This window comes from Pleuronectes platessa, chromosome 16 (genome assembly GCF_947347685.1).
Source record: "Pleuronectes platessa chromosome 16, fPlePla1.1, whole genome shotgun sequence".
NCBI lineage: Eukaryota > Metazoa > Chordata > Actinopteri > Pleuronectiformes > Pleuronectidae > Pleuronectes > Pleuronectes platessa.
In genome coordinates, this window is record NC_070641.1 from 14,229,001 (window position 1) to 14,242,879 (window position 13,879).

Genomic DNA, 13,879 nt, shown 5'->3' on the forward strand with positions numbered 1-13,879 from the left:
TTAAATCATGGTGCATAAATTCATGTTATAAAGTCCCTTGTTGTCCCCTGAAGGCCTCATACCTTGCTTTATGTGTCTTATTCTTGTTAAAACAAATGGTTTTAGTCTTTTAGGGGTTGAATACTTTTCAACCTACCCTTACACCTCCAATCCTATTACTACTTAAACAGGGATATCAACTTATGATATAGTTACAGCAAATATCATTGATATACTCTCAAATTCTTTACAAAAATGTATAGTTTTTGTCAAACAAAGGTCAATTTTTGTCTGTTAAATTAGTTGAAATCTTCGGAGATGTCTCCAATGCACTTATAGAGGATATTTACCTCAGATGAAGTATGGTGTTTTCTCTGCTCCCCTTGGGCCACAGGCTGGTGTTGCTGGTCCTCCGGCTTGTGTAGATCAGCTGTGGATGCTCTGAGCAGTGAATGACGGCCCTGAGAATTCACTGAAGTCCACAGGAAGGCTGAGGAGCAGGGGACCGCTCTGTCCGAGGGGTCAGCTGGACTACAGTGACAGTGGGGGGGTCGAACAGCTCCGACAACCCAGGACAGGAGTGGAGATGGGGCTGCCCTCCAAGATGCCAGCGCAAGTCTGTGTGGCAGTGGGCAGAAGCATGCGCTTGTGTGCACGGCCGTGTTATTGTGTGAATGCGTGAACGTGTTTGAGTGTGTCTCCCAGTGCCTGGTGTACGAGCACAATGCCCTGCTGTTTTGCCGTGCCCTCCCTCCCCCTGCTCCTCGTCAACCTCTGTCCCAGCCCTGCACCCCCTTCCATCCATCCAACTCAGCAGCCCATTTTCTCCTCTTTTTTTGACACACTTGTTCGTTTATGAGAGCCTTCTCTTTTCTCCCAACCTCCTCTGTCCTTTTCAATCTGTTTATGGGTTTCATTGAAGTTTTTCAAGTGTAGGGAGTCGGCCCTTAAGCCACCTCTTGTTCACTGTTCCGACAGGGAAAATGATGTTCACAGTAGATGTTCATATAAATTATTAAATATATTTATCACACAGGAAAGATCATGACAAGAATAGCAGCTGTTCTGGAAGTGGAGATATGTGAGTTTGATCCTCAGATGCTGCAAAAACTGGAACCGATGATTAGAGGAGCAGCATTTTTGCCGCCGTGCAGGCGACCAGGGCCGAAGAAGGGATGAAGCCTGTCAGTGAAGGTGTCTGTGAAGGTGTGGATGTGGACCCCAGATTCTGCGCAGTAGAAGGACACACGGCCCGCTGGGTAGTCCACGAACACACCAACCTTCCTGGGCTTCGGCTCCAGAGCCAATGGGGTGATGGGAGAGGTGTTGGCAACGAACTGGCCTCCAGCCCTGAGGCTTAGAGTCCAGAAACCGTTCGCAGGGCAGACGGTGAACTTGCCCTTCCTGTTTATGGACTTTTTGACGACGCCCAGGCTCCACTCAAGCTTCTCCCCGACCTCCACCTCCCAGTAGCACCTCCCACTGCCGAAGCTTTCTTTGGCCAGCACGTTTGCCACACGGTCGAAGCGCTTAGGGTTATCTGGCACCTCCTGGAGCTTGTCCGTGTGCCTCACCTGTTTCCTGTCCTCTGAGACCGAGAGGAAGGGGTGTGCTGTCTTGGCGCTCAGATTGACATCCACTGGGAAAGAGGGAGGAGAAAAGGTCGAGAATGGGTCAAACAACACAGGACAGCACAAAAATTACTGGGGCAGGGAGGGGCCTTGGCCTAGGAAGTTTTTCAAAACAGTCATTATATTAGATGGACTCCAATCATTCTACCACTAATAACAAAAAAGTTAAAGGATCTTTAATGACATCGAGCACACATTGGATTTCAATTTTTTATGATTTCTCTCTAATATTCAGTGAAGACAAATTCTTACCTGTGTATTTCTCGGTTCTTTTAAGTTCTATAGAGGAAGAGCGAAAGGAGAAGAAAAGTCACTGATATGGAAATTTGACGGATCTGATTAATGTTGATTCAATACATAATGTGAGATATGTTTAAGAAGTGTATGACTGACCAGATTTGGAGAGCCTGTTGACTTCTGCTCTCATCTTGTCCACAATGTCCGACAGTGCTCGTCTGGTAACCCCGAAACAAGGGTCTGTCTCTACAGTGACCTTGGACCAGTCCTTCATGTCCAAGAGGGAAATAGCTTTCTGCGTGACAAAAAAAAAAGAAGATGTAAACATTACACTGATAGTAGCCAGGATGAGTGTAGCTGTGTCACAGATGAAGATGCTCACCAGGTTAATTTGCTTTGTGTCGTCACTCTGATCGTCGATCACAGAAATCTGGTGGTCAGATTCAGTGGTCTCCTTCCTCAGCTCCTGGATCTCCTGCTCCAGCTCCGTCACCAGCGTCTCCACTCGCTTCTCCTCGTCTCTCTGTCTGTCCTCGATTGCAGTAACAACTGTTTTGTGGCTCTTCTCCATGGCGTACACCAGGGCAGAGAAGACCTTCTGACTCTCTCGCACCTCCCTCAGGTAAGAGCTCTGATTGGACACCATCATGAATCAATTGTAGGCATTGTTTAAGAATAGACAAAGTGTCCCAGATGTTTCTATGGAGGTTTTAGACGCACCTTCTGCACCTCGAGAGAATATTTCAACCTTTCTATCTTCTGCAGCCTTTCCAGGATCATCTGCTCGAAATCTATAACCTGCACGTGTACAACGGTGACACAAATTTACCAGATTTATTCATTATTACATCATATCACCTCTGAGTATCTGACCAACAAAGCAAACGAAGGTAGGAATACCATTTCCTCATCAGGTGGTTGCTGTGGCCGAGTCTTCCTGTAGTTGTCGGAGATGTCTGCTAGGATATGGTTAACGCTGAGGTCGGGCCTGTCAGTGAACACTCTCTTACAGTGGGGGCAATATTTGGATTGGTGTCGGGCCCAGTAGTGGCTCAGGCAGGACAAGCAGAAGCTGTGTCCACACGCTATGGTCACCGGGCTGGTGAAGATGTCTCTGCACAGGGAGCACAAGAAGTGCTTCTCAGAGAGGAGGCCGACGGTAGAGGCCATTCTCTGAAAGTGACAATGACATGGTGGTATGTCAACCAAGTATGAGGAAAAGCTTTTTTTCAGTTTTCTTGCAAAATCAACTGTCAAACTAAGATAAAGAGGGTATTTTTGTACCTTATGCAATAAAAGTCTTTCAAGAAAATCTAGTACTTTATATACATTTCATTATAGGTTGTTTAAACCAGTGGTTCCAGGAGTTTGGACCTTTCCAACAAATAATAAATAATAGTTTTATGTATAATATTATGTGCAGTATTTCATAAGCTTATCTGTGTTTGTGAATGTAAAATCTTATATTGAATTGTAATGAGTAATTACTGAACGTCTGTCAAATACTGCAGAGTAAAAAGTTAAACATGTTCCACTGAAATGTAGTGGATATACAGTACCAGAAATACTCAAGTAAAACAATTGTGATCTCAATGTAAACTGCTTGAGTGAATGTACTTTTCACCAATGAGTACATGATTTGCCAAAAAGATGTCATTTTAATTATTGGCTGTTTACGGAAAAACAAAAAATACATAATGCAGCACTCAGACGTTTCGAAGGAAGGGACGTCATGTTCCTGAACAAAGCAGCATTCCTTTCATATTATATAATGATAAACAAAGAACAGGACACGTGATTCACATCATTCTTTAGAACTCCTCCGTGAAGTTTAACATGTCGATTCATTTCAACCACGATGCCTCACACCATTGAAATAATTTATTTTTGACAACAGACCAAGTGAACGGAAACAGCAAAGTAAAAGATGCAATGTCACGTATGTAGTCAAACAGGTAGCAGGCAAATCCTCTCTTAACACAGCATGGTGATTACTGAATGCTTTAGGTTGTTTCTCACGAGAAGAGTGATCCCTGAGTTTTGACTCCATTGCGCTCTGGTGTGGACGTTCAATAAGGAAACAATCTGCACTTATGCAACGTGTTCTTCACCGATTCAGAGGTCTGATGAATATGTTTCATGGAAAGTGAAACAATATAGGAAAGCCCAAAGAGACAAATGTGGTCTTACCTCAACGAGTGGATCACTGCGGACAACCTGCTCTGCTTCTGTTCTGAGTTTCAAGGTAACTTAGAGACTACAATGGTTGACAGGTGTACTAAGGTATGTGTGTGTGTGTGTTGTGTGGGAAAGGGGGAAGAGCTTCACACAATGGCACTCCCAGTCAAAACTCCACCCTGGGTGTTATCTGAGCTACTCTTTAACTAACCCACACAGAGAGACTCCAGGAAATGTTGGCTGAAAAGAGGTTACTATTTGCATAATGAAAGCAAAAACATACAGGAAACACAGTGTCGGTAATCACAACTGCATTTATTTCAAATTTACTAATTTACAGTCTAATAGCTGTGAGATCTATGGTTTTGTCTGTAGTAATCTACACTTGAAGTGCAAATCAGAAAAGACCACAACAGATTACAAAACACAGCGGAAAATAAGACACAATGACACAATCACGTGAAATGTTTTGCCAGAATCTCTATCCTGTTGAAAAGAAAAACATTGCATCCGTCCAATCAGTGACGAGCTTTGTCAATCATTGGAATCTACCTTTTCCATCAGAGGCATAGATCTTACATACATTTTATCTCATTTACACTTACCATTTTTCACCGGACGTTCTCTTTTGCACCTCAGGGCCACCGTAGTTATCCTCTTAAACTAGTGTGCAACAAAACAGTAGCATAATATAGATCAGTATGTAAAAAAAAAAATTATGAAATAGAAAGAAATATGGGACAAAAGTTTGGGACTTGTACATTTCCTTCACTTGTTTGCTACTAAGTCAACTCGGTAGCTACATAACCAGCAGTTCAAAGCCAGGAGAAAGTCAGTGCCATGTTGTTATGGTCGAGCGGCGGTGAAGAAGCGATTGATAAAGATTGAGTTAAAGTTCAGTCTGGCAGATGGAGCCACTCTGTCCTCCATATGCTTTATAGCTACCTGGGCTGTTCCTCCTGCTGATCCTCCAACCGCACCACCTATGATCCCATAAAGAACCATCCCTCCTGGCCCCTCTATAGACCCGACCAATGCTCCCATCACAGCCCCCACAACAAAACCCGTCCCAAGCCCTCTGACCAGGGACGTTCTGAGCCACCCGTTGTCCATCTCTGCCTTGGCTCTGATCTCAGCGCCAACACTGGCGGTGTAGGCGTCCTTCTGGTGATACAACTCGTCCGCTATGTACCGCTTCTCCATCTCCGTCCATGCCTTCTCTATCTCTGCTGACCTCTTCTTCCGGAGCTTCCTCTCCTCCTTCTTCACGCAGTCCTCCGCCTTCTGGAAAGTTCTGCTGGAGAAGTAGCCCCCCCCTAAGGATGCCACCATCCTCTCTATCTTCTGCAGCAGCTCTCTGTCCCGGCTGCGGTCTCGCCAGTTCTTGCTGTAAACGTGAAAGCGTCCGCCATACTTCTCGATGAGTTCTCTCAGGTGCCAGTCGGTCTTCTGCAGCTTGTCCTCCAAGAGGGCGTCTGGGTTTCTTTCAGAAGCCAGGAGGACCATGCAGTTCCTCAGACAGTGATTCCCAAAGTGTTCCTTCATCATTCTCTGGGTTTTCTCGTCATTCGGGGAGATTTTGTCCATGTCGAACGCAACAAGGAAGGCGTGGGGACCAGGGATACACAAGCACTTAGACCTCCTCAGCTCCATCTCCCTCTTGGGCGGAGACATACCTTTGTCATAGATGTTTGGCCCATTGATCACAGCCACTCGTCTTCCAGCCAGCTCTCCAGTGTTTTTCCTGCTGCCAGAAATGCTGGTGATGTCCTTAGGAAACACCTCCCTCCCTAGTATGGCGTTGGTCAGTAGGAACTGAGAGTGTCCACTGCTACCGACCACCATCAGCCTCAATTCTGTAGGAGATCCTGTGAAAAGAAAGGTCCAGGTGAATTTACGCCAAATAAATGCAAAATTAAACATAACTACTATCTGCAAATATTGTGAAACTGTACAAGACAGTAATGCAACAGGACAACAGACTGAGCAAGGGTAAACATAAACATTCTACTACTATGCACATATGACAAATATGAGTTTTCAATGTACAAAACTCAGAGGATCATCAGGGTGATTCAAATTCATCTTAAGTGGAACATGAATGTGTGTTTCAAATGTCATGGCTGTTTTTAAACGATCTGTAGATACCTCGATTGTTATTGGGATTTAGCATTGACAATCTATTTTCACGTCCATGGTCATGTCGATATGTTCGACATCATCACTGACGCGGTCTTTGTCATGTTAGGCGATGGACATTTATATCTTATTGAGGCCTCCTCATTCAGAACTCCAGTCTTCCCCAGCATTCTGTGTAGGCTACATGTGAGATAAGAAACCAGCTCTGGTGCCTCATGAGTTACGGCTCATGTGTTGTTTTTGGTCTAGAGAGCTACTGTGTATAAATTCTATGGATTTCTGTATTGATTAGAGTTTTGATTGAGAACCATTGTCTCTGGAGTTTGAATTCAACCTTCCTCATGTAGAAAAACCCTCTCCATCATCTCCACAAAAGAACTCATAAATCTTCATCCTGTTGTTGAGCTGTTGTCTTCTTCTCAAACTGTACAGGTAAAACATCCAGAATTATTGTTTCATCTCCTTAAGCTGATAAACGCTGATAAATTACATGTAACCTGATGACCTGTGACACGACCACCTATTTATTACGTCACCCGAGGTAAAGGCGAGCAGAGCTGTAGAGGATTTCCATTCACCCTCTGTATATATTATAAATTAGTGAGCTTACCTTTCTTCCTTTTGTCCATTTGCCAGATTTACAGAACAGACTTTTAATTTTTGATCCTCTCAAAGTGTTCTTGCGTCTCACTGAACTGATCCCGTCACCATAACTGCTGCATGTGTTCAGGGAAAACATGTTTCCTCCCATTCTGCCCCAGTCTGCCCCCCCCCCTCTCCCTCTCTCTGTTGATGAGGCAGTTGGGCGCCAGAGTTAACGTTAAGTGGAAATTGTCCGCAGGGTCAGAAGCTGGCACTGAGCACATTCACATTTATTGACACCTTTAATGAAATGCATTGATTGATGACTCAGTGAATTTTTGTTCATTGTCACGTTTTGGAAAATAATATGTAGAGTGAAGGATGAGAGCAGCTGTACATTTTTCTCTTTGTGGATTTTGACTTGTCCATTTCTTCATCACACACACACACACACACACACACACACTGATTTATCACAATAAATTCTTCAAACTGAATCAGTGTTGATCAGATGCAGTAATTATTAAAGGTGACCTGATACAAGGTTATTTCACTGTCAGCCCACCAGACAATGTTTTTCCTGGGTTCAGGGAGATCAATAGCTCATTAGATTAGCTTGGTCCTGTGCGAGTGGAGCACAAATAATATTCCAAATATAGACTAGTCTCTTTATGTGTTGTCAATGCAGAAACAAACACCAGCGTGTTCACAGAGACCTGCTGGTTCTTAATTTAACCACGTGCATGACGACAATCATGAGGCTGCAGTCAGTATTATTCAGACATCTATATTTAACACTGGGAGCACAAACTACACCGAAAAAAACATTTGGAATTTAATATGTACTCTTATATAAAGGATGCATCATCATACATATAATGTTTGACATAAGCAAAAACAAAAAATAATGCCAATGGATCTCACAACTGATCAGACAAAGAAGCTTTGCTTGACTTCAAAATTTAAAATAGTATGTTTTGACTTATTGTTGCTGAGCACAAGAAAGTTCCACGATCACAAGAAGCCATTTATAGGAAACACTGATTGTTCCTTTAGAGAAATATTGTACCTTTACTGTCTTGTATTTCTCAGACTAACCACACAGTGTATTAATAAAAGTCAATGCTCAAGCACCTGGGCATGGGACATTAAACATTCATTTGCAGAACAACACTTTTTAACACTTTTAAAGGTTTGAGGACATTTGGCACAAGGGAAAGATATCTATGGACACAGAATAACAATAATGCTACCAATCAACACACATGTATGGAAACTGTCAGAACATAAGAAATGCAGATCCTGGGCTATTTAGTCATATTTTACTAGGTTCAGTGTAAAGTAAGCCTTTTTGTCTTCTTTTTTGTGTATATACTGTGCTATATTTTAATGAAGATTTTGAAATAATTTATGTCTGACGTCACAGTCACAGTCAAACATGTGATCTGTCCTCAGCCCCTTGTTCTTGTTGTTGGGTAGAGTGATGCACTAGACATGCACTGGTAAAACAGCGCCCCTGTGTGGCCTAACACCGCAACGCACAAAGCGGAAACCACGCTGACGTATTTCCTGTTTACAATGTCCAGTTTGGAGCCACGCGACATTGACAGCTACTATAACAACGTAACCGGCTACTTGTGTGGCTACTTTGGCCACGTGGTTGTCATAGAAACGTGTGATGGTCGGAGACGACGAAGTCAGGCACGTGCAGTGAGGAGCCACGTGATCGAGCGATGAAGGACAAACTGGATGAGAAGTGACGACTAGAGAAAGGAAGAGATGAACCCTCTCACCAGAACCATCGGACTGACCTTTCCCGCGGTCAGACGCGCCCTCTCCCCCGCCCCGCGCCTCCTGTCTGGTGGACAAGTTACTGAGGACGTGTCTGAAGGATCAGGGTCTCCGGCTCTCACAGGGCAGGCGTCTCTCTACGTGCACGTGAGCAGGCATTCGAGTCTCGCTTTCTTATTCAATGCAAAAATCTATTATCATGTCATGAGAAGGTTTTGCCCCAGATGATGTCACAGCCTCCTCTGTCCTTTGCAGTGGCCTTACTGCCTCAGGAGATGCCCCTACTGCAACTTTAACAAGTACATACCCAGAGAGGACAACCACCACATCATGACTGAGTGCCTGCAGCGGGAGGCCGAGACGCTGCTGCAGCTCAGTCAGGCGTCCAGGTATAGGTGACATTTTCCAGACGCCTCAAATGAAATGATCCACCATCCTGCACAGCCCTTAACCACAGCCTCCTCCTATTTCAATCTGCAGCATCACCTCTGTGTTTTTTGGCGGCGGGACCCCCAGCCTGGCGCACCCATCCACCATCGCCGCCATCCTGGAAACTGTCTCCAGGCAGGTGACTCTGTCGGACGAGGCCGAGGTCACGCTGGAGGTCAACCCCACTCCTGCAGCAATGTCAAAGTTGGAGGATTACTGCCGCACCGGAGTGAACCGCTTCTCCATCGGGGTCCAGGTGAGTAGGACCAAAAGACGCCTGATCAGAATAGATTACTGTGTGTGTGTTACACTTTCTAAATCACGTTTCCAATACTCCAGTCTTTGAAGGATGCTGATTTGAAAATTCTGGGAAGAGACCACAGCTCCCTTCAGGCTTTGCAAACCATCGAGGAGGCCCGGAGGCTGTGCCCGGGGAGGGTGTCGGTGGATGTCATGTTCGGACGCCCCAAACAGAGCGTTGAATCCTGGGAGGAAGAGCTGTCCGAGCTGCTGAGGGTGTGCGACGACCACGTGTCTCTGTACCAGCTGACTCTGGAGCGAGGCACCCAGATGTTTAAAATGGTGCAACGAGGGGAAGTGACGGTGCCAGCTGACGACGTGACGGCGGAGATGTACCAGTGCGCCAGGAGGACTCTCCACCAGAAGGGCTTTCTGCAGTACGAAGTGTCGAACTTTGCAAGAAATGTAAGTCCTCAGAAGAATCCCATTTCTGTATCCACTCCAAAAATGATTTCCTTCTCCCTTGATTCTTTCCTTTTTTATGTTTTTGAGCCGTATACCTCCGCCAATGTCAAATAGTCCCTTTGAATAAAATCAAGCTGCACCAAATCTCACAAACTCAAATATCAATAGCCTAAATATGCCACATTTTTTGATGAAATATTTTCTTGGAGAGCTGTGAAAATGTCTATATCACAATGTCAGACGATATGACAATAATGCCTGGAACCATACCCTGATCCCTACCGCACACCCACCCAGTTTCGTTGTAATCCATCCAGTAGATTATGTGTTATCTTGCTTACAGACAAACAAACAGGTGAAAACATAGCCCTCTTGTCGGAGGTGATAAAAAGTGTGGTGCTGTTTAAAGTTCGCTCCAGGGTTTTACACATATTTTCTACTTAGTTTCTGTTGAAGAGAGTTCACCGAAAACTAAAGCAACGCTCCATGAAAGCAGGCAGATGCTCAGCTTCACAGCGAGCTGACCCACTAACACGTCTGAGAGGTGCGAGCACGACGACGCGGTAACACTTATTATCTGTGTCATGCAGAATGCGGCGAGTCATCACAACCAGAGCTACTGGAAAGGACGACAGTACATCGGCATCGGCCCAGGTGATCTGTTAACCAGATTCAGATTGTTTTATATTATCGTTGTAAGTTGGCTTTAACCTTTTTTGTTTGTTTCTTCACAACAGGAGCACACGGCCGCTTCGTTGCTCTGGGGGAGGGAGGTGTGTCTCGGGAGGCTCGGACCCAGACTCTCGAGCCTGACGGGTGGATTCGTGAAGTCCGACAGAGTGGACACGGGACGCGTAGGAGGGTTCAGCTCAGCCATCTTGAACTGTGAGCTATTACACTTGCAGGCCGTAGTGTTATATATGCTAATGAGCGCGTAACTGGAAAGGGCAGCTTCAATTTTCCCTTACAAACTGTGAAATGTAACAATGATGTAACGGCCAATCCACGAACACAACGTGTGGAACATAGTGTCAGAGGTTTGTATTAATGTTCTTGTTCTCTCAGACATTCTGTCGCAGTGAATCATTGTCATTATTATTCAGTCCATTTGCTCGCTCGGCTCTGTCCCTGTTACCATCGGGCTCTCATCACTGAGAGGTGGTGTTTTGAAACGTATCTGATTGGCAGATTGGAGGAGGTGCTGGTGATGGGGATGAGAATGACAGAGGGCATCGATCACAAGGTGAAAAACATTTGTTCAGCTTCGTGAAACAAACTATTCAGCACAGTTTCTATAATTAAGTCTTATGTGACATTTGCTAAATGCCATCATGTTGTTTTTGATACACTTGTCGTATTTAACAGCACTGGGAGGTGTTCAGCCCTCAGATGGGACTCCATGAAGTCTTTGGCGCATCCACCGATGTCCAAGAGCTGCTACAGCGTGGACTGCTGATTCTCGATGAAAGGTCACTTTAGTATTGGATTATACTTGAACTCAAAATTTTACATTGTTCCTGGTGAAAAAGAGATTCCCCACGTGTGTATGGCTGTAAAACTTTATAAATCCCAAGCTAGGGAAGTTCACATGTTTCACAAGAACATGTAAAAGTATAAAGACGCACAAAAATTAATTGAAAATGCAGAGAATATGTGCATTATATACACTGCTCACTAAAGATGGAAACATAAATGGAAGAATTATGTTTATAAAATGCAAGAAAGTAGTCAATAATTCTGTTATACTTTCCAGCTGTACAGCCCAAGCTGATTAAAATAGCAATTTTGTCATAGTTTCTTAGAGGAATTAGATCACATTTAAAGGTGGAACTGAGAATTTTTGCTTAAGAAATAACTGAAACAATTAATCAGTTATTAAAATAGCTGTTGATTACAATTGGTTTTCTATCCATTTCTCATCAGGGGTCTGCGCTGCTCCTGGGACGGACTGGCCTTACTGGACAGCATACTGCCATCTCTACTGGTTGAGCTACAAACCCAGATCCTCCAGGGGCCACAAAGGGACCACAGCCACTGAAGGCCTCCAACCCAGTATGAAAGTAATGTTAACAGAGCAGATGATTTTGGAGAAAGCTTGTTTCTGGGTCAGACTGACAGGAAGTGCACAAACAGGTTGATATTAGGCCGATCAGTGGAACAGTCGAACATGTCAAATTTAAGTTTAATGCCAGAATATTTAAATTCCTTATTTAATGCTCTACATGTACACTGTGTTTTCTTTGAGTAGTACTGTTTTGATGTAATGAGAACTCAACACCATCACAACCTGACCAGTGTAACTGGCACTGAAACCGGTCTCATTGAATCGTTTCCCTGTCATCTAAACTCTCTTGGTTAGGGCTTATTATTACAGTATACGTTTTATTAATAGATAACAATGGTTGAACATATAAATCAATACAACGCTCATGCATTGTTTAAGGTCAGTGAGGAGGATTACATACTGCACAATGGATCTACCTCAGATGCGTAAAATGTTTCTTATTAAATAAAGATGTGTTGCATCAGACATTGTTGTGATTGCCTGTTCATTCTTCATTGTATGTCCGTACTGACAATGCATTTTGTAAATACACCTGTTGAATATTTACGAATCTAGGGTCACGTCTTTATATATTTCAGACATATTTATTTCCATATTTTCATGTGGATAGAGCATTTATTATTAACTCAGCCTTGATTAACATGAACATATGTAATAGTGGCATGTGATCATCACTTATAATATTTTTAACCAGCACACATCTCCGGTTACTGATGAGCGACTGACTGTTCTTTACACCTCTACATTATCAGAAAAGGGAAATAGACTCCACATCGGTATACTCACTCATTGTTCACAATGCCAGTGCTTTATTTAAAAGGCTCATAATTACCTCCCCCGAGGAGTTAAACATAGCTATTTTGTTTGTTTGTCAGCAGGATTACGCAAAAGCAGATTTTCATAAACACCGGTGGAGGGGTGCAGCGTGACTTGTAACTTGTAATTTTCCATCTGTGTGTTGTAACATGAATAATAGAGAAAACAGACTTCAGTTGAGTCTTTGGTCAATAAACAGGCTTGCAGACAATGCACTATGAAAAACAATAATGTGCAATAAATTGTTTTGGTTTAAATTTTAGTCGGTCTTTGTAATAATATTCTCTAGAAATCAACCGCTGCTTATTAACCAAATGACCAAAAGTGCAATAATCTCTGCAATTTAGAATTTGGCAACGAGTTAATGAGTCTGGAAATGAGGTGCAACTCAATATGTCCTGACCTCCGTAATTATACAAATGAATGGTGGCAGGGGATTCGTTGTCAAGACAGAAATGATCATCAGCATTTCAGCGCTATTTTATTTTGCTTTTATTTAAAGTGATTATTTTATTAAATCTGCTCATGAGTGTCAGCCTTCTTTATATAACTATAATGGTCTTTAGATTGTGCTATATATATTTTTCCATTATATTGCATGTATGTTTTTTGCACTTGTTGAAGTGAGATTGCAATCCGCCTGTCCTTTGTCTGCGACTACCCATTCCATCCTTCAGGTTTCCAAGGAGAAGCTTGTGTGTGGGCTGTCCTTTCAGAGTGTCCTTGGTTTGTGAAAAGGATGCTTTAATGGAGAAAAGGGTGTTTGGTTTGTTCGGGTTACTGCAACGAATTGTTAGTGTGCAGCTCATTTCTTTCAAGTCCGGCGAGGTATCTAGTGTCCTTCATCCCCTTCCCAATAATCATACACTTCTGAAGTCGAGTGTATATCTGTTTATTCAAATGCAACCATTCGTTTACCCGTCAACACAAATATATTGTCTGCAATCAACAGACATGATTATATTCATGACGCCTGATAACATGAGGAAATGATGCTTCCTGCCTTGATTGAGGTGACTCATTTAATGATGGGTTAATGAAGCCCCCACTGTCACTCCATAGGTGCTTTTCCTGTGTTATTAATAGGACGTGTTGGATCTGTGCTCAGTGGCAGATCAGTGCAGTGGGAGTTCGATAACCACTGGGCTCTCTCCATGGTGCTGATTTGTGTCTCTCTCCCCTCTCGCCCACCTCCCTCCTTCTATAATAAACCCTGCTACTGATTCTTCATTTCCTCCTAATACCATGGTGAGGCATGAGTGTGTGAAGCCACTAATTACTAGGAATTGTCACACCTCGGTCCTCGATGCCATCAACAACCTCGTGG

General features: G+C 43.6%; 2 protein-coding genes across 4 annotated transcripts; one reads left to right on the forward strand and one right to left on the reverse strand.

Moving 5' to 3' along the window:
- Positions 1 to 1,058: 1,058 nt before the first annotated feature.
- On the reverse strand, positions 1,059 to 6,904 carry LOC128459097 (E3 ubiquitin-protein ligase TRIM39). Its single transcript, XM_053444207.1, has 8 exons — positions 6,775 to 6,904; positions 4,875 to 5,893; positions 2,748 to 3,020; positions 2,568 to 2,645; positions 2,230 to 2,478; positions 2,004 to 2,142; positions 1,863 to 1,889; positions 1,059 to 1,618 (listed from the first exon to the last, which is right to left on the reverse strand). Exons 1-8 carry the CDS (start codon positions 6,791 to 6,793, stop codon positions 1,074 to 1,076), a joined length of 2,349 nt encoding a protein of 782 aa, XP_053300182.1. The 5' UTR covers positions 6,794 to 6,904; the 3' UTR covers positions 1,059 to 1,073.
- A 1,400-nt stretch (positions 6,905 to 8,304) lies between these two features.
- Positions 8,305 to 12,201, forward strand: rsad1 (radical S-adenosyl methionine domain containing 1). 3 transcript variants are annotated; one of them, XM_053442803.1, is made up of 9 exons: positions 8,305 to 8,684; positions 8,793 to 8,926; positions 9,018 to 9,222; positions 9,306 to 9,671; positions 10,262 to 10,325; positions 10,409 to 10,556; positions 10,860 to 10,914; positions 11,037 to 11,140; positions 11,595 to 12,201. In XM_053442803.1, exons 1-9 carry the CDS (start codon positions 8,526 to 8,528, stop codon positions 11,707 to 11,709), a joined length of 1,350 nt encoding a protein of 449 aa, XP_053298778.1. In that variant the 5' UTR covers positions 8,305 to 8,525; the 3' UTR covers positions 11,710 to 12,201. The 3 variants fall into 3 exon arrangements, 1 of the variants encoding a protein (XP_053298778.1); XR_008341992.1 differs by having other exon boundaries at positions 10,775 to 11,140; positions 11,595 to 11,640; XR_008341993.1 differs by lacking the exon at positions 11,595 to 12,201 and having other exon boundaries at positions 10,775 to 10,914; positions 11,037 to 11,131.
- Positions 12,202 to 13,879: the final 1,678 nt, after the last annotated feature.